This window comes from Pristis pectinata, chromosome 23 (genome assembly GCF_009764475.1).
Source record: "Pristis pectinata isolate sPriPec2 chromosome 23, sPriPec2.1.pri, whole genome shotgun sequence".
Lineage (NCBI taxonomy): Eukaryota > Metazoa > Chordata > Chondrichthyes > Rhinopristiformes > Pristidae > Pristis > Pristis pectinata.
In genome coordinates, this window is record NC_067427.1 from 8,712,169 (window position 1) to 8,732,841 (window position 20,673).

Genomic DNA, 20,673 nt, shown 5'->3' on the forward strand with positions numbered 1-20,673 from the left:
GAGGCATAGATCGAGTGGACAGTCAGAGACTTTTTCCCAGTGCGACAATGGCTAACACGAGGGGGCATAATTTTAAGGTGACTGGAGGAAGGTATAAGGGGGATGTCAGGAGTAAGTTTTTTTACACAGAGAGTGGTGGGTGCATGGAACGCACTGCTGGCAGAGGTTGTGGGGGCAGATACATTAGGGACATTTAAGACACTCTGAGATAGACACATGAATGATAGAAAAATAGGGGGCTATGTGGGAGGGAAGGGTTAGATAAATATTAGAGCAGGATAAAATGTCAGCACAACATTGTGGGCTGAAGGGCCTGTACTGTGTTGTAGTGTTCTTTGTTCTAATGCAGACAATAAATGCAGACTGTGGTTTTGCACAGAGGATCTCGGAGTGCAGTGATGTCCCAGTGCAGGCTCTGGTGAATGAGGGGGCTTCGTTAAGGAGGATCTGTGGAATCTTCTCAACACTGTCCTTGGGTTAGACAGAATGACAATGGCGTCAAATCAAGATGGTTAGTAAATGCTTTCACTTTTTTGTATATCCCATGTAAAGTGCGGGAACAGATTGGATTACGTGCTAAGCAGTCCTTTCTAAATTAAAAGCAGCTTCCTGAGTGTTGTACCGATTGCAGCTTGTGGGAACGCTGAGACACTACTTCCGGTGTGGATGACTACGTCTGCAGGAGAAGCTTCCAGTTTGACCACCTTGGGTGCCCCGCATCAGAGGTTTCTTAAACTAGAAGGCACAGGTTTAGGGGAAGGGATAAGAGGCTTAGAGGGGGATCTGAGGAGGAATTTTTTCACACAGAGGGTGGTTGGAAGCTGGAACACATTGCCTGAGGTGATGATGGAGGCAGATACTCTCACAATATCCAAGAATTATCTAGATGAGCACTTGAACCAATAAGGCAATGAAGACTATGGACCAAGTTTGAACTATTCGGCAATAAATATTGAGAAATATTTATACAGAATAATTCAAATATCACAATTCATGGAGCAACTAAGTTGAAATATAATCCATTTTACTTTAGCCTGTCTATAGCTACTTATAGTCCACATTCCTTCAATATTTACATTAAGCATTTTCTGATGCATAGATTCAGGGGATTATTTAACAGTTTTACTCCAGTAAGATTCAAGTCAATGGGAATCAAGGATAGAATCTCCAAAGGTGTGGGGCCAGACCTTGCACAGAGGAGGAAGGCTCTGGTTGATGGTGGTTTTACCATCTCAGCCCCAGGACATTGCTGCAGGAGTCACTCAGGACACTGTCCAAGGCCCCACACCTCCAACTACTTCATAGGGCCAGAAGTGGGGAGGAAATGAAGCACTCCATGCCTGCATGCAGCAAGGTCTCGACAACGTTCAGTCAAGGGCTGATCAGTGACAAGTGATAGTCAGGCCACATGAGTGCCAGGCAATGACCATCCAATGAGAGACACCCACAGCCACCTCTTCCTGGAGTTACCAAATTCCCCACTGTTAATATCATGGTGGGGTCACTTTTGACTGGAAACTAATCGGACCAATCAAATGTGTAGTGTGGTTATACCAGCAGGTCTATGGATGGGTACACTGCATACTCTTCCAGTTAAACCCTGAAGAAGTTATAATAGACTTGACAAAGAGAATTCCCTTTAATTAATCCTTGTTGGCCCTGTCTTTTCGCATTGTTATTTTAGAAGTGTTCCGTTATCCAATCCCTAATCATAGACTCTAACATTGGCCCTAGTACTAACATCAGGTCAATTGGTGTACAGTTCCTTCTTCTCCATCGATACCTGGAACTGCATTTACCACTTTCAATCTATTGGGAATGTCTAAATATATAGAGAGTTTCAGAAGGACCAAAGCATCCAAATCAAATGCACTCAAAACCAAAGGATCCAGCATCTCATCAGCCAGCTCTCTTAGAGTCCTTAGATCAAGACTATTAGGACTGGAGGATCTGCCCAATAATTCAGCCCTTTAATGTCTCCAGAGCCTTTTCATTCCTGACAATACTTTCGGTTATTCATTCTCATTAGACCTTCAATTCCCCACTGTTTCTTGCAAGTGGTTATGGATGCAAATTGTTTTGAGGAGGCTGGTTGCCATTGGTGGATGGGTCAAGATCAGGAGGAGACAGACTTGGGAACCTAAGGTGACACAAAGACACACTTTCATGCAATGATCTGGAATTCAATGGTGGGGAGGCAGTGGACACAGGTTACATTGTGACTTCCAACAAGGAACCGGACGGAGAGCAGTTGCAGAGTTATGGGGAAGGAGCTGGTGAATGGGACAAATTAGACTCCCTTGTGAAAAGCAAGCATGGATTTAACTGGTCGATGGACTTCCTTCTCTTCTGTAACCACTCTATGATTCTGTGTATCCTTGCCGTTACTCCATTCCACCCCAGAGTTTCTCGGTTCCCTGCCTCCAAGAGACTCATGCTGACTTTCACCAACTCCTTTTTGATTTTTTTTTACATACCCGTACAAAAGCATAATCTGTTTTTATATTCGTTCTCAAAGGAAGTTCTAATTGGGCTTATGAAGGAGCAGTTTTGCATTTATACAGGGTCTTTCACATGCTCAGGATGACAGCCAAAGAAATACTTTTGAAGTGCTGCTGCAATATGGGCAACCAGCCAATTTGCGCACAACCAGGTCCTAACAGCAGTGAGATAAATAACCAATTAATCTGCTGTCGGTGTGATAATTAAGGGATAAATGCTTCCCAGGACACTAACAGAACTTCCCTGCTCTTCTCTAGGCAGTTGCATGGGATCTTCCTCAGGCTTTGGGGTCCAGGGTTTGATGCCAATGCAATGCTCCCTCAGCACTGCATGGAAGCATCCACCTGGAGCTGAAGCTGAGCCAGATACAAGAGTGCTGGGAACAAGACAGCAAGGAAGGGAAGCATCTTTATATTCCACTATAGACCACCAGAGCAGTGTCCAAGCCCCAACATCACCAACTACGTCAAAGGGCCAGAAGTGGGGATCAAATGCATGCAGCAAGATCTCGACAACATTCAGTCATGGGCTGCTCAGTGACAAGTGATACTCAGGCCACTCAAGTGCCAGGCAACGACCATCTCCAATGAGAGACACTCGCAACCACTTCATCCTGGAATCACCAATTCCCTCTTAGAGAGCTTAGTGACATGGTGTCATGACAACAACCTTTCCCTCAATGTCAGCAAAACAGAAGAGCTGGTCATTGGCTTCAGGAAAGGGGGCAGTGTACATGCACCTGCCTACATTAACAGTGCTGAGGTCGAGAGGGTTGAGACCTTCAATTTCCTAGGAGTGAACATCACCAATAGCCTGTCCTGGTCCAACCACATAAATGCCACGGCCAAGAAAGCTCACCAGCATCTCTACTTCCTTAGGAGGCTACAGAAATTTGGCATGTCCTCTTTAACACTCACCAACTTTTTCTTTTTCAATCTTTTTATTAGTTTTCAAATTAATACAGATTAATATATCAATATTTATACATGTAATATAAAGAGATCAGGAGAACAATCATGACATGGATAATCATAAAGAACAATAGAGTATAAAAAAAATCTGTAGATCCAATGATCTGTTAGTGAATGAATATAATATAAAAGAAAAAGATTTATTATAAAATATAAAAAAAAGAAAAAAAACCCAAAACAATAAGAAAAATTATAAACAATATATCAAACCAAACTAAGCTAAAGAAAAAAACATTTAAAAAAAACAAAAACTGGACTAAAATTTCTCAATAGAAACACAGCAATATTATGTCATCAAGTCCGTTCCTCTAAATTGAAAGGTTATTATAAGGGGATCTATATCATGTGAAAATATTGAATAAATGGACTCCAAACTTCCTCAAATTTAAGCGAAGGATCAACAGTACCGCTCCTAATTTTTTCCAAGTTTAAACATGATATAGTTTGAGATAACCATTGAAAACCAGTAGGGGGTATTGGATCCTTCCATTTAAGCAAAATGGATCGTTTGGCCATTAGTGTAACAAAGGCAATCATACGGTAAGCGGAGGCAGATAGATGGCCAGATTATATCCTTGGTAAACCAAAAATTGCATTGATAGGATGAGGTTGTAAATCAATCTTCAATACATTTGAAATAATGTTAAAAATATCTTTCCAATATTTTTCCAAAAGAGGACAGGACCAAAACATATGTGTCAAAGAAGCCACATTCGATTTACATCTGTCACATATAGGATTTATATGTTGATAAAAACGAGCTAGCTTATCTTTTGACATATGGGTCCTGTGAACTACCTTAAACTGTATCAAAGAATGCCTGGCACACATTGAAGATGTATTAACTAAATAAAGAATTTTCATTAACTAAATAAAGAATTTTCGACACTCACCAACTTTTATCAATGCACCATAGAAAGCATCCTATCTGGATGCATCAAGGCTTGGTATGCCAACTGCTCTGCACAGGACCGCAAGAAACTGCAGAGAGTTGTGGACACAGCCCAGCGCATCACGGAAACCAGCCTCCACTCCATGGGTCTGTCTATATCTCTCACTGCCTTGGTGAAGCAGCCAGCATAAGCAAAGACCCCACCCACCTGGGTCATTCTCTCTTCTCTCCTCTTCCATCAGGCAGAAGATACAGGAACTTGAGAGCACATACCACCAGGCTCAAGGACAGCTTCTATCCCACTGTGATAAGACTATTGAACAGTTCCCTTATACATTGATATGGACTCTTGACCTCACAAACTACCTTGTTGTAACCTTGCACCTTATTGTCTACCTGCAACGCACTTCCCAGTAGCTGTGACACTTTACTCTGTACTCTATTATTGTTTTTTTAACCTGTACTCCTCAATGCACTCTGTACTAACTCAATGTAACTGCACTGTGTAATGAATTGACCTGTACGAACAGTATGCAAGACAAGTTTTTCACCGTACCTCAGTACAAGTGACAATAATAAACCAATACCAATACCTCACTGTTGATATCATGGTGGAGTCACTTTTGACTGCAAACTAATTGGACCAACCAGTAGGCCTAACATCGACTGTAATGAAGTGCTTTGAGAGATTGGTGATGGCTCACATCAGCGCCAACCTCCCAATCTAGACCCCCTGCAATTAGCACACAGGAAAAATAGGTCCATTCCGTTGTTTTTGCACTCAATTTATTGTTCTATTTATTGTTGTGTTTATTGTTGTATACGACAATAAACTCATCTGAATCTGAAGCTGAATACAGCAGTTACTGCCTTCCCCCTCCGGCAGTCCCTCGGGATCGAGGATGACTTGCTTACCCTGGGCTCTGAGGTAACTGATGAGGCCACAGTGGGACCTGCAGACTTTTCCACCGATGGGTCAGGAAGTGCCTGACAGAGAGGAGAGGTTGGGTTGCAATGCACTTCCCTGTAGCTGTTACTCTGTATTCTGTTATTGTTTTTACCGTGTACTACCTCAATGCACCGTGTAATGAATTGATCTGTACAAATGGTATGCAAGACAAGTTTTTCACTGTACCTCAGTACAAGTGACAATAATAGACCAATACAAATACCTTCACTAACAAGTAACTCCCAAAACATGGGAAGTACTCCACATTTTACAAGATCTCGTAGACTTGTATTATTGGAGGGCAGTGCTGGATAGTGGAGGCAGGTTGATAGAGGGTGTTTTTTTGCGTGTTAAGCCCATGTGTACTTTACTGAATAAGTCAACAATGCTTGCCCACAGTAATTAGTCTCCATTTTACATTAGCTTCAATGATGGCATCAGACCATGATCCTAACCAATGGGTCCATAACAGAGAAACAAAGGACTGTAGATGCTGGAATTTAGATGAAAAACACAATGATGCTGGAGGAACTCAGCAGACCAGGCAGCATCCGTGGAGAAAAGCAGGCAGTCAACATTTCAGGTTGGATCCTTCTTCAGGACCCAGTCAGAACAGAGCCAGTCTCAATGCAGGGAAATGTCAAGCAAGGGTACAGCATTTCCTTGACGGGTTTCTCAATCTTTCTTGCCACAATACTGCACCTAACCTCCAACACGCTTCTCGTTAGAGTGCAGCTAAGCTGTAGGACTAATAGGCAAGTATCCAAGTCACCACCATTCTGGAATCAAGGTCATCCTAGCCTCACTCATCGAGCTGCAGTATGCAGAAGATGCTCATGCCTCGGTGCATTCATATACGTGACTCTGACGAAGGCAATGAAATTACAGTTGCTAAATTTGTTGATGATACAAAGACAGGTAAGAAGGTTAATTGTGAAGACACTACACAGGGATATGGCTAAGTTAAGTGAGTGGGCAAAGATCTGACAAGTTGAGCAGAACGTGGGAAACTGCAATTTGGTGGGAAAATGGAAAGGAACATCAAAACACACAGTGAAATGCATTTTTTGCGTAGTGTTCCAGGGGGCAGCCGCAAGTGTTGCCACGCTTCCGGCGCCAACATAGCATGCCCACAACTTCCTAACCCGTACGTCTTTGAAATGTGGGAGGAAACCGGGCAGCACCCGGAGGAAACCCCACGCAGACACGGGGAGAACGTACAAACTCCTTACAGACAGCGGCCGGAATTGAACCCGGGTCGCTGGCACTGTAAAGCGTTACGCTAACCGCTGCACTACCATGCCTGCCCTAACACTACCGTGCCTGCCCTACACTACCGTGCCTGCACACCTTACAATATTAATCTTGTGTCCAGAATATGTCTAACACTCACTGAGTGTTACTCTTTAATAATAAAGATAAGACAAAGATTTTCAATCAGGAATTTGAAATTTAGTACTCAGTATCAGTCTCTGAATGACCTTGATACAGAGTAAGTTTGATGAATGTTACAATTACTACTTCCAAACCTCTCACTGTGAATAGTCCACAAGCAAATAACGCTACCTGGTAGGGATCGATGAACACACTGAAATATTTAAAAAGAAAAGCAACAATATATTATTGGTACAGTTGCCTGTTGGTCAAGAAACATGGAAAAAATTGGAGACTGGAGTTTCAGCAGAATTGGCATAGTTTATCTTTCAGCAACTTTCTTTTAAAATGGAAGATAGAATCAACTCAATTATTTAAATGGTGTGAAACTGCAGAGCTCTGAGGTGCAGAGGGATCTGCATGTCCTAATGCAGATCCCTCTGTGCAGGTATGCAGGCACTGCAAGTAATTAGGAACGCTAACAGAACGTCATTGCTTATTGATACAAGAGCAGGGAGATTATGCTTCAGTTTTATAGGGAATTGGTGAGACCTCATCTGGAGCACTGTGTTCAACATTGGTTTCCTCGGTTAAGGAAGGATGTTAATCCATTGGAAGCAGTACAAGAAAAAAGGTTTACAAGAGATGAGGGGCCTTGATAGGGTGGATGTGCAGAGGATGTGTCCTCTTGTGGGAGAATCTAAAACCTGCTTAACAATAAGTGGTCATCCACTTGAGGGAGATGAGATGGTTTTTTTTCTCTCAGAGGGTCGTGAACCTTTGGAACTTGCTTCCTCAAGACGTGGTGAAGGCAGAGTCTTTAAATATTCTTACAGCAGAAGTGGATAGCTACTTGATAAGGAAAGGGGTGAAGGAATACTGCTGGGTAGGCAGGAACACAGTGTTGAGGTTCCATTAGGCCAGCTATGATCTTATTGAATGACAGAGCAGGCTCAAAGGGTTGAGTGGCCTCTTCTGCTCCTCTTTCACATGTTTGTACGGCCGTTCGGAGACCAAGCTCCAAGTCACCGAACACTCATTCACCGAAGCCTGTGCCACGACACCCTTATCCAGAAGCCTTGGCTCAAGGCCTGGAGGCAGGAGTTTGAATCAAAGACTCTATTTCCACCACATTTTGAGGCCGTGAGTTTCTGGTCTAAATCTATAATTAAGAATAGTAATCATGACAGTTCCAGATTTTTTGTAAGACTGTTAAATTTCTTGAGGGAAGAAAATCTGCGGCTTGTACCTATCTGGCCTGTACACAACTCCAGCCCCATCAGTCTGGAATCTCAGTTCAAGTCAGCTCAGTTCAAAGAAAAAAAATTCACCTCATCTCCACCTTAAGTGAGCAGACCTTATTTTTAAACAGTGGTTCCAAGTTCTAGATTCTCTCACAGGGGGAACGTCCTCTCCACGTCCACCGTGTCAAGACTCCTCATGACTCAGTGCTGAAATTCAGCTAATTAAATAAATCTGGAATTCTAAAATTAGCAGCAGTTATGGTGACTGTATAAATGCTATCTACGGGGTTCAGCAACTATGTTTTCTGGCAGTCTTGCCTGCTCTGGTCTACATGTGACCCCAAGTCCAAATCAATGTGGTTGGTTCTTAACTTATGTTAAGGCCCAGGAAGCCACCCAGTTCAGAGGCAATTAAGGATGGGTAATAAATGCCTGTTGTGCCAGTAATCCCTATACCCTGTGAACAAATGTATAAAGAACAAAATCCGGAGCCATCTTTAGCTCTAGTTCTTTCTTTTCAATATATTCCATTTGTAAGACCCTTCTCCGTGGATTGTCACCTTGTTGTGGTGGAGAAGCTTGTGTGGTCCTGAGATCCCGAGAGCGATGTCGTCTGGAGCTCTGCTCCTGGTAGGGTCACCCATGGCAATAAGGTCGATGGTGAGGTCCCTGACAAAGAACAATCCAGCCAAGACCTCAACGGTGGAACAGGCGGATGAAGTTATTTCGAACTCAACGGCTGTGAAGGCGGATGAAGGCTGCAACAAACCCATCAGCTCCAATCGTCGTGGTTTCCATGCCATTGGAATCAGTTGGTTGATTTGTGAAGTATCGTGTGCTTTTTGTAGTGCAACATCAAGTACACGTTAAACAAATACACGCACAGGTGTGTATTGAGGCTTCTTCTCAAGTCTTTCGGCGATTAGGGATTGGATTTATAAGCCACTTGAGAGCCTATAAATAGATCTACGGAACAAAGACCATCACCCTCGACCTTGCGGGATAGCTACGACGACGACGACTATTTGTAAAACCAAGGTGTGTTGTTAGTTCAGGCACAAATCAGCCACAATCTAACCGAAGGAGAGAATAGACTCAAGGGGTTGAATGGCCTACTCCTATTCCTGAGTTCTTCTATGTTACTAATGAAATCAGTTAGACATAATAGCTTTTAGTGAGTTAAGTTTCACTCAATGTTACAAAACATCAACAAGCCAATTACAGATATTTCAATAGCACCCATAACAGAATTCACACTTCCAAAGTAGTTCAGATAAACTCGCCATTCCTTTAGCCTTATCAGTATCACTCACACCTGCAGAAGAACAACTGAGTGCGCTTCAAAGCTAATGAACTTCATTTTGTTTCAACCCTGTTACAAAAGGATTGCGGAGTGCAAAACTGTTCTGTCGCAATAGGGCCTTTGTCTGACAAGTTTCCAGCCAGTTGCATATATTATTTCACAGGTTTGGTATTTAATAAGTGAAATTGCTCCTTGTCGGTGTGACAGAAGGCACAAAAGCAAAGCATGCAGAGTGGAGACATATATTACCAAACAGGATTTTGCAAAGGGAACCTTTTACTACAATATCATAAACTTATTGGCTCAGTGGGAGACATCTTTGCCTCTGGTTTAAATCTCACTCCAAAGACGGAAGTACAAAACTCTTGTTTCACATTGAGGGAGGGCTGCACTGCCGATAGTGATGTCCTTCAGACGGGACATGAAGTTGAAGCCCTTCTGTTTCTTTGATTGTGCTATCTTGAAGGGGGCGGGGGGATGCTGCTGCTACAAATGAATGTCACATTGTGAAGGATTGGGTTCTAAATGGGGAGATTAATATCTGATACCCACTTACATTCAATTGGTTGCCAAGGCTGCCTGACTGACTCTGATTCTCCCCCACAATACTTTCTCTGTAGCTGTGACACTTTACTCTGTACTGTTATTGTTTTTACCTGTACTCCTCAATGCACTCTGTACTAACTCAATGTAACTGCACTGTGTAATGAATTGACCTGTACGATTCGTATGCAAGACAAGTTTTCACTGTACCTCGGTACAAGTGACAATAATAAACCAACACCAATACAGTCACCTGGGAACCAAGCAAAAGATCCAAGAGAGAGGAATCTGTAGTCCATGGAGACACAAGACTACAAATGCTGGAATCTGGAGCAACAAACAACAAGCTGGAGGAACTCAGCCTCTGTGGAAGGAAATGGATGGTTGACATTTCGGGTCAAGACCAGATCTCTGGTCTAAGTTCCTCGGGACTGAACAGTATTTGAATTGTGAATTAATTCTTATGATAGATCAGTACTGTTTTTGTATACCTAATATAATTCTTAATTGTTGTTAGTCAATTATGTTATGCTTTACAAGTAAATAAATACTTTAAAATTATACAAAAGTTTTGAAAAACATTTATTGGATTCATCAACACAGAATATTATTGTCACGTCAGCATTTCTTTATGCACTACTTCAGACTGCACGACAGTCTTTGCACAGTTCTGTCGTTCTGTGCTTGTCACTGTATTTACTGCTATATTTATTATCACCATGTACACTGTACACTGTTTACTCTGTGAGCTTCATGCGAGCAAGGAATTTCATGACAATACACTAGTCTGATCTGATCTGAGCTAAGACTTGCCTACGGTTTTAGACCAGCAGGTTGTTCAATGCAGATTTCCTTCCCCAGAGAGTTTGGGTTTTTTGGAACAATCATCTACCTGATGTTCATTAATTCTTTCTTTTTACCCCAGATGTAGCTAGCAAGGGACTAGCTAGGTGGACAATGTTGTCAGCATGGACTTGTTGGGCCGAAGGGCCTATATCCGTGCTGTATTGCTCTATGACTCTATGTACTTAACCAACTATATGTAAATCCCCAGGTGCTGTGATGGGATTTGAACCCATATTTCTAGAGTGACAATGGAGGCCTCTTCTAGTCAAGCACTTTCACCACATTACTAAAACACCCCACAAGGGTCCTTCTGGCAGGTTTGGCTTTCATCTCCTGCCATCTCAGGAGTATCCCTTGCTTTATGACTGTTCTTAAACATCATTAGGATGTTCCAACATTACGGCAAGCACTGGACAATGTGATTAAAAGTAAAAGTAGAAGATATTGGTGCAAATAGTAATTTTGGCAGCACAATAAAAAGAAGACAGTTCATGTTGAGCCCTGTCAGAAGCAGTGATGATCCTCCAGCTCAGTCTATATGGAATTCTTGGTGGATTTGTTCTAATTTCATTTTTCCAAGCATGTAACTCCTTCCACGATGCCTTCCAAACTGTATATGCGTGGAAGTGCAAGAAAAATCACGGAGCTACTTGCAGGGTAAGTCGTCCAGTGATTTATTAAAGATTCGATTGACTGCATTTTTATAGAAGGCAAAGCTTTATCCTTCGTTGGGATACATTATGTAAAGCAGCGAATTTACTTCTGTCTGGGTTGCAAGCTGGGCCAACAGTCAGCAGTTTGAAGAATTGTAATGGCCCCAACATATTCTGGGCTCAGAAGTTCTGTCTGCAGTGGTTAGTTCACCTATATCCCCAACCCACATCCCAATAGGAAACTTCGGCTTTCCTCTTGGGTTATAAGGAGAGGTCAGGACTTTCTTTCCCTGGAGTGAAGGAGGCTGAGGGGTGACCTTATAGAGGTTTACAAAATCACAAAGAGCATTGTTAAGGAGAATAGCCAAAGTCTTTTCCCCAGGTAAGGGAGTGCAAAACTAGAGGGTACTGGTTTAATGTGAGAGGGGACCTGAGAGGCAACTTCTTCACCTAGAGGGTGGTGGATACATGGAATGAGCTGCCAGAGGCAGGTACAATTGCAACCTTTAAAAGGCATTTGGACAGGTACAAGGACAGGAAAAGTTTAGAGGGACATGGGCCAAATGCAGGCAAATGGGACTAAGTCAGTTAGACAACTTGGTCAGCATGGACAAGTTGGGCTAAAGGGCCTGTTTCTGTGTTGTATAGCTCTATGACTCTCCAGTGAAACCTACTGACACTAATCGGACAGGTTGTGGGTGAATGGATCACAGGGCAGGCCAAATAACCGTGGGATATCCAGCTAGTGGGCAAGAAATCCATACCAACTCAGAGAATCACCAGCAGGGAGTGCATGATCCAGGCTGGAAGGGAAAACAGGGTTCACATGGGGAATAACGAGAAATGCAAGGGTGTCACTGGCAGCAAAATAGGATGATCAGAAACACACAGAACTGGATATTTTGGAGCAATTAAACAGAACGTGACACTAACTAGGAGGATAAAAGAGCTTGTGTTGCGTGGGAATCCCAGACCTGAAAAGGGACAACATTTCCACATACCACAACCTTGGTATTTTCAATAATTGATTGCATTTTTAGTTACAACAGTGTAAGTTCTGGCTCCTGCACAAGTCCGAGAGTGCAGAAACCTCCCCCACTGCCAGGAACATCCATCTCCTCAGCACAGGTAATGACTGCAGAACACCCAGCTTCAACTATTTTATCACCGGTAACCAAACAAACCAGGAAGCAAGGGTTTCTCACCCTACCTCATCACTTGATCCATTCTCCACACGGAACCTTCCTGCCCTCTGTATTGCCCCATCAGCATCGCTGGAAATAAGCTGCAAGTAGCAAGAAAAAAAAATATCAGGAGTTATTACAAGAATTCAACTGACAATGGGGAATATCCATTCTTAACGTCCTATCCAATGCAAATCCTTTCCTCTATCAAAAAAATATCCAGTGGGCAGAGGCTGGTGTGGAACACAATCATTTCTTGCACATTATTGTCTACCTGCAATGCACTTCCCTGTAGCTGTGACACTTTACTCTGTACTCTGTTATTGTTTTACCCTGTACTATCTCAATGCTCTGTGTAATGAATTGATCTGTATGAACGGTATGCAAAACAAGTTTTTCACTGTACCTCGGTACAAGTGACAATAATAAACCAATTCCAATACCAATCACCAGCAGTTGGACTTTTCATGGATCAACTTTACACCTAAGGAGATAAAGAAAAACACAGGGAAGTCTTACTACAACTGTAATTGGAGTTTTGTGGACTGTGTTGAGGCAGTTACACTTGAGGCAGTTCAAAGAAGGCTCACTGGATTGATTTGTGGGATGAGAGGGTTGTTTTCTGAGGAAAGGTTGCGCAGGTTGGGCCTTTACTCCTGAGAGTTCACACGAGGGGCATAGGTAAGGTGAATGCACACAGTCTTTTTCCCAGGGTTGGGCATAGGTTTAAGATGAGAGGGGAGGGATTTAATAGGAACCTGAGGGGCAAATTTTTCACCCAGAGGGTGGTCAGTATATGGAACAAGCTGCCAGAGGAAGTGGTTGAGGCAGGTACATTAACAACATTTAAAAGGTACTTGGACAGGTACATGGATAGGAAAGGTTTAGAGGGATATGGGCCAAACGCAGGCAAATGGGACTAGCTTAGATGGGAATCTTGGTCGGCATGGACCAGTTGGGCTGAAGGGCCTGTTCCTGTGCTGTATGAGTCCATGACCCTATAACAAGAATTGATCTTAACATGCAAGTTTCTGAGGGGTCTTAACAAGGTGGATGCTGAGAGGATGTTCCCTCTTGTGGAGGAATCCAGAACCAAGGAACATAGTTTAGGATAAGTATTCATCCATTTCAGATGGAGAAGAGGAAGAATTTCTTTCCCGAGGGTTGTGAATTTGGAACTGACTACCCCAGAGATCTGTGAAAGTGGTGTCACTGTATTATACATAAACCTGAGATGTTTAGATTCTAGGGGGTCGAGGGTTAAGAGGAGCAGGCAAGTGAATGGATCTGAGACGAAGACCAGATCAGCTAAGATGTTGTTGAAGAGTAAAGCAGGCTTGAGAGGCGGTATGGCTGACTTCTGCTCCTATATCTTGTGTTTGTCTGCAGCCACTGCTATCCTTTTGATGCATTCTGCTTTTATAACCAATTTAACTCTCCACAAATCATTCACACTCCATCAGCAGCAATACAAACATTGCCAAATTCCCTCCAGGCTAAATGTTTGCAGGAAGGGTGCGAGTTTTTATCTCAAATTCTTTATCCTATTCTTAAAAAAAACATACTTAAGGCAGGCCTGAGACTGGAAGCACAGTTTTTAGGAGAAGCACTCCCACAAAGCCTTTCTGTGGCAGAATACTGAGGGCCCACAGGACACTGCAGTAAAGAAACCAATGCAATAATAAAGAAAATGTCATCTCTTTTAAGTTCCTGCTGCTGATTTAAATAGCCCACTGCCTCAGGGGTTTCTGTCAGAGGACCGATATAACCACAGATACGTTTCTGTAGGATCGCAGCAAAATAAATAATTTAAGAGCAGGGTGACACACAGACTTACAAATTTTAGGGAGCCTTTTCACAGTGGGCTGATGGCCAGCCGACAGTTGCATGAGGAACCACTGGCCAGCTGTGCAAGCATATCAGCATAGAGTCATAGACCATGGGAACAGGCCCTTCAGCCCATCTGGTCCACGCCCACCAAGATGTCTATCTCAGCTTGTCCCATCTGGCCCATATCCCTCTAACCTTTTCCTATCCGAGTGCCTGCATCTTCTGGGCTTGCGTGGAAGTCAGCAACATCTGGCCTCTCGTTCTGCAGCTGGACTCACCACCAGATACACTTCCTACATGGCCACTCTGATCTCAGGCTAGCACACCTGATGTGGCCCGATTCATTTAAATGGGATCGCCAACTTTTATTTAAAAACTATGTTAATATAAGTCACAGAGTCACAGCAAGATACAGCACGGAAACTGATCCCTCAGCCCACACCGACCATCAATCACCCATTTACACTAACCCTACATTAATCCCACATTCTCATCCACTCCCCCTAGATTCCACCAGTCACCTACACACTAGCGGCAATTTACAGTGGTCAATTAACCAATCAACCTGCACATCTTTGGGATTTGGCAGGCACGTAGTGTAGCGGTTAGTGTAACGCTATTACAGCACCAGTGATCCAGGTTCAATTCTGGCCACTGTCTGTAAAGAGTTTGTACGTTCTCCCCGTGTCTGCATGGGTTTCCTCCGGGTGCTCCGGTTTCCTCCCACATTCCAAAGACGTATGGGTTAGGAAGTTGTGGGCATGCTATGTTGGCACTGGAAGCGTGGCGACACTTGCGGGCTGCCCCCAGACCATTCTATGCAAAAGATGCATTTCACTGTGTGTTTCAATGTACATGTGACTAATAAAGACATCTTATCTTAAAACTGGGACACTGAGAGAAACCTACACAGTCACAGAGAGAACCTGCAAACACCACAGAGAAACACACACAGTCAGGATTGAACCGGGGTCACTGGCGTTGTGAAGCAGTGGCTCCACCAGCTCTGGTTTTGTTCTTTACTTGGATATATATCTATGCTGTTTCATGTTCCAAAATAAGTATGATATATTTTTAAAAATTACTACTGTAATAAATGTCAAAATCTTAAAAACTATTTTTATTTAGCTGTGTCCCAATGTTTATATCCAACCGAGACATTTGAAAATAGTGAAAAGGCCTTTGACAGTCGGAGGTGTCACAAGACCATCACGGCAGTCCAGGGGCGGAGCCTCAGGTTGTGCTAACTGCGACCAACTGTGACATGCAATAGTGATGTTGGCGGTAAGTAGGGAGCAACACACACACAAAGATTTAACGTGACCGCGGAAGTGATGGAGTTGTGTTCAAGTGCGATCTGGTCCAAAGTGCTTTACAGCTACAGAAGGATTTCTGAATTCTCCCCCTCTGCACAGCAAGCTCCCAGAAACAGCAATGAGAAAGTGCCCCAAAATACCCTTAAAGAGCTGTGTGGAATTGCCAATGTTTGCCTCCGTAGGTGAAGGGCAGATCAAGATTCCAGTGTGGGCTGGCACCTGGACAGAATTCCCAAGCTTCCTCATAGGGAGTGACCACTGTTACTCCATCTGATCAGTGAAGTAAGATCCCTCATGGATCCTGCAGGTCCCCAGCAGGAGAAATCCGCTCAATGAACTTGTATCAGACCAGTTTGCATCAGGAATTCTATGCTTTTTAATGGAGAGGAATGGCTGTGAGGGAGAATGGTATGTTTCAGGGAAGTTGCAGTTTTTGATGGTATTTGATAAGTATGTTCCAGTGTTTTCAAGTTTTTTTTAAAATAATTGAAAACAAGCTAATAGCCCGTTCAACTTCAATAGTTTTTGAATATTTGCAGTGTTTGTGAATGTCATATTCACAAACATTCAAGTCACTTGCCAGCTTTGACAGCAAGTCCATCTGGGGGCATGGCTTACACAGCTACTGGTGAGGGGAATAATGGGGGATGATACTAGGAAAATTAAATAGTTCAATTGGCAGATAATGAGGAGTAATGGGGGATAATACAGTGAAAAATACATGGCTTAACTGGCTGGTGAGTGGGGTTGGGAGTGGGGATAAATAGTTTTTAAAATTTTGACATTTATTACAATAGTAATTTTTAAAAATATGATATATTTATTTTATATATATCCAAGTAAAGAACAAAGCCAGAGCTGGTGGAGCCACTGCCTCACAACGCCAGTGACCCCGGTTCAATCCCGACTGTGTGTGTTTCACTGGGGAGTTCGCAGGTTCTCCCTATGACTGTAGGTTTCTCTCAATGTCCCAGTTTTAAGATAAGATCTCTTTATTAGTCACGTGTACATTGAAACAAACAGTGAAATGCATCTTTTGCGTAGAATGTCAAACAGGGCGATGAAAGGTTTGTTTAATCCTTTTGTGACAGGGCACACGGGCCTTCATTTTAGCGTCATTGCTGGCCAGACCTGTCTGGGATCTTCTTTCCAGATTTCTAACATTCCCAGTATTTTGTTCCTCCAGCCGAAGATCCTTCAGATGTTCCTGGACCAGCATCAAGGGACCTTTAGCTTCTGCTGATATCAGTATGGTGGACAGACGGCACTCAAATTGGTAAATTGGTTTATTATTGCCACATGTACCAAGGTACAGTGGAAAACTTTGTTTTGCATGCCATCCATGCAGATCATTTCATCACATCAGTGCATTGAGGTAGTACAAGGGAAAAGCAATAACAGAATGCAGAATGAAGTGTTACAGTTACAGAGAAAGTGCAGTGCAAGGCCATAGCTCCTGCCTTTAACTATCTACACTCATGCTCTGACATAACTGTTCTAAGCCTGGCACTGAAGTATTAACCACCCAACCCAACCAGCCCAACCAGCCCAACCCCTGTCCCAAAAATAAACTTCCAATGCATTCTGGTCTTTAAACTATAATTCAGAACAATGTCAGTCAGCTGAATGTGATTGTGAAGATCAAATAGATACAGAATAGTCAAAAATTCAGCCAGCAGCATCGCTATTGTAAAGGAAGAAAGGCAGTCTGATTTATTTTCCAGTCTATGCCGTGTGAAGAGCAAACATCTAATAAACACAACAGTTGTGTTGTAAATGTTTTCTTTCTTCCAATTGGTGAAACAATTTTCTGCATGGTTGCTACAAATTTGACTTTTTACTTGCTCTATTTTAATTGGACAGAAAAACGTGAGTAATGTGACTGGTAAACAAATGAAAAAAATAAACCATAAAAGCATGGTAACATTAGTAATAAAAGCCTGCATTTGGCCCCTGGTGCCTGCTCCACCATTCATTAAGATCATGACCAAATTTTACTTCATCAATATTTTCCTGCACTATCCCCATATACCCCGATTCCCTTAATATCTAAAACTTAAATGAGTAAGCAGTGACAATGGCCATCAGGAAAAAGACACTTAACCAATAAGGGGAAAAAGGATATTGAAACTTATATTTAATGATAATGATGTAAATTTAACCACCAGGATAGATTCTATTAATAACTATTTATAACTAGAATCAGGATAGACAAGAGTTATAACTAGAATCAGGATAGACAAGAGTTATAACTATGGTTGGGATAGACAGGACTTATGATTATAGTTAATTGTTTGGAACGTTACCCATAGACATTTGATAACTACAGGTTTCTTCTCTAATGTAAAGTCTGTAGTGGAGTTGGAAAACGTCAGTAATTTGAAACCATAGCAACAGAGCCTGGAGATAGATAGGTGCATGCTCACATCCAAGAGTTTCATTCTAAATGTTTACATAGAAATTTTTAATATTGAAATGCCTCAATATTAAATACCAATCCAGAATTCTAGAAGACAGATGTGAAGTACATACGCAAAACAGATACACAATACATAACTGATCACTAACATCAAATTTCAGAGGCAGTGCTCAACACATCATTATTACTATTTAACATGTTTAATACTTCCCACCACGAGTTAGTTTCTGGGCAAATGGCTACACTCTCCCCTGCCACCAATATCAAGGGCAGGCCTCAGTAAAATTCCAGTACTCACTACCTCTCAAAGACAGCTTTGACTATTTATCAACCAGCTGACTGCTTTAGTTGTTTTTGTTTGGCCAACATTGCCAACATGCCACGAGCCAACTCTGGAGGGTGGATCTAATGTTTCAGCTTTCTGATATTTGAAACCACCTCTCCCTCGATTTCTCCATCGTGGCTGGAGCAGGACAATGGCTCACAATAGATGCAACCTTCTGCACAGCACGGTCAAGTTCCCCTCTTCACTCTGTCAAAAGACACACAGGTGTTGTGGGATTAACAGATCTATGTTGACTACAGTAACCAGGCTACATTTTGTCCTCTGGTTATTTATACTACAGTTGTATGGGTGAGATTTTTATCTGGTATTTAATATATTTAATCAGAGCTGTCTATCTTAAAAGGAAGTTACAGCTGTTACACTAACTCAACAGCACCTTGCCTCTCTCACAAATTCCACAAAGGTTCTGCACCATTTCCCACATTAAACCCCTTAATGTCAAAGATAACTTGCCATTTCCTCATTGTATTTGTTTTTAATCGTTACACAAGTTGAGGTGATCTGCAGAGCTCCCATTTCATTCCTGTAACTGCAGCCTTGACTGTTCTATGGTGCGAATTTCTGAATTTTTCATTCACTGTTTCTGCAGCAGTGTTTGGATTTACAAATTTCAGCTGCTCTCTTTACTTCACAATAAAGAACTGCCTTCTTCTAGACATCCCTTGGTGCTTTGTAGCGAAAGAAAAATTTTTGAATTTAATCAAATTAAAGTTTTGAATTTGATCACACAAATGTGGGATATCTGGCAACCAAACTATGCAGGCAAGCTATGTTCTCAAGCTCCAGGTTGTTGTAAACCACATAAGTCCCTAAATGACATCCTGTAGGGTTGCACAGAGCTCATTGATTCTCATCTTCCTGCACTTCTCGACAGCCACTGCAAAGGTCCTGAGCTCCGGAATTCTCTCTGTAAAGGTGTATAACTCTGGGAGGTTGGAGATGGGCAGCATCTTTCGTGGATGGAGGGAGCAGGGGTTCTATTATCAAGGAGAAGGGTGATGACAAGGAAGGGGGGGGCACTTGAAGGAGGTGCAGACAACAGCTGAGAACCATTAACAACATCAGCTGATGCTGGGGACCAGAAAGGGAAAACAGACAGTCGGCTGTGTGGTGGAGCTGTAACAGTATAAAGTTATATTTGAGAAGGGGGTGCACTTTCATTGGAGACAGTTCAGAGAAAAGTTTACTAGGTGGATTCTTAAGATGAAGGGCTTGTTTTTATGAGGAAAGATTCAGGCTCTAGTCACTGGAATTTGGGATAATGGGAGGTGGTATTTTGGAAATATATAATAATAGGGAAAGAAAGGATATTGATTCTCAGATGTGATGGTAATGATATAAATGTAATCACCAGAAAAGGCACAATTAATAACTATTTATAACTATAATCAGGATAGGCAAGAATTATAACTATGGTTGGGATAGTCAAGATTTATGATTATAGTTAATTGTCTGACACATTAGCCACAGGAATATGACGACTATTTGTTTTTTCTCTGATATGAAGTCTGTATTGGAGTTGGAAAACTTCAGAAATTTGAAACCATAACAACGGAGCCTGGAGATAGATAGGTGCATGTTCACAGACAAGATTTTCATTCTAAATGTTTACATAGGGACTTTTAATCTTGAAATGCCTCAACATGGAACACCAAAAGCAAAAGGCAGATGTGAAGTGTATACACAACAGGTACACAGTACCTTATTGATCACTAACATCAAATTTCAGAGGCATCGCTCAACACATCGTCATTACTATTTAACATTTCAATAGAATTCAGAATAATGGGAGGTGGTGTTCTGGAAATGTGTAAGATTCTGGGAGAGTTGACAGGGGCTCAAGGTGGATGAGATCTGTCTCCTTGCAAACAATCTAAAAATAGGGGACATTTTTTCAAAAGAAGGGATTACCCTTTAACATGGAGGCAAGAAGGATTTTTTCTCTCAGCAAGTCGGGGATATTCAGTTGGGGAGGCTGAATCACTGCATACAGGGCAGAGATACATCAAAGGACGTGGGAATGGAACCATATCAGATCAGCCATAATCTGAGTGAATGGGACGGTGGTGGCGTGGTAGTGCAGCGGTTAGCGTAACGCTATCACAGCGCCAGTGACCCAGGTTCAATTCCAGCCGCTGTCTGTAAGGAGCTTGTACATTCTCCCCGTGTCTGCGTGGGTTTCCTCCGGGTGCTTCGGTTTCCTCCCACATTCCAAAGACGTACGGGTTAGGAAGTTGTGGGCATGTTATGTTGGCGCCAGAAGCGTGGCGACACTTGTGGGCTGCCCCCAAAACACTCTAC

General features: G+C 42.5%; 1 protein-coding gene across 3 annotated transcripts in view; it reads right to left on the reverse strand.

The window, feature by feature from the left end:
• garnl3 (GTPase activating Rap/RanGAP domain like 3) overlaps positions 1-20,673 on the reverse strand; it is a 351,911-nt gene that overhangs the window by 194,761 nt on the left and 136,477 nt on the right. For all 3 annotated transcript variants that reach the window (XM_052036962.1, XM_052036963.1, XM_052036964.1), the window contains one exon: positions 12,488-12,562. In XM_052036962.1, the coding sequence (XP_051892922.1) occupies positions 12,488-12,562 (75 nt within the window). The remainder of the gene's footprint in view (positions 1-12,487; positions 12,563-20,673) is intronic.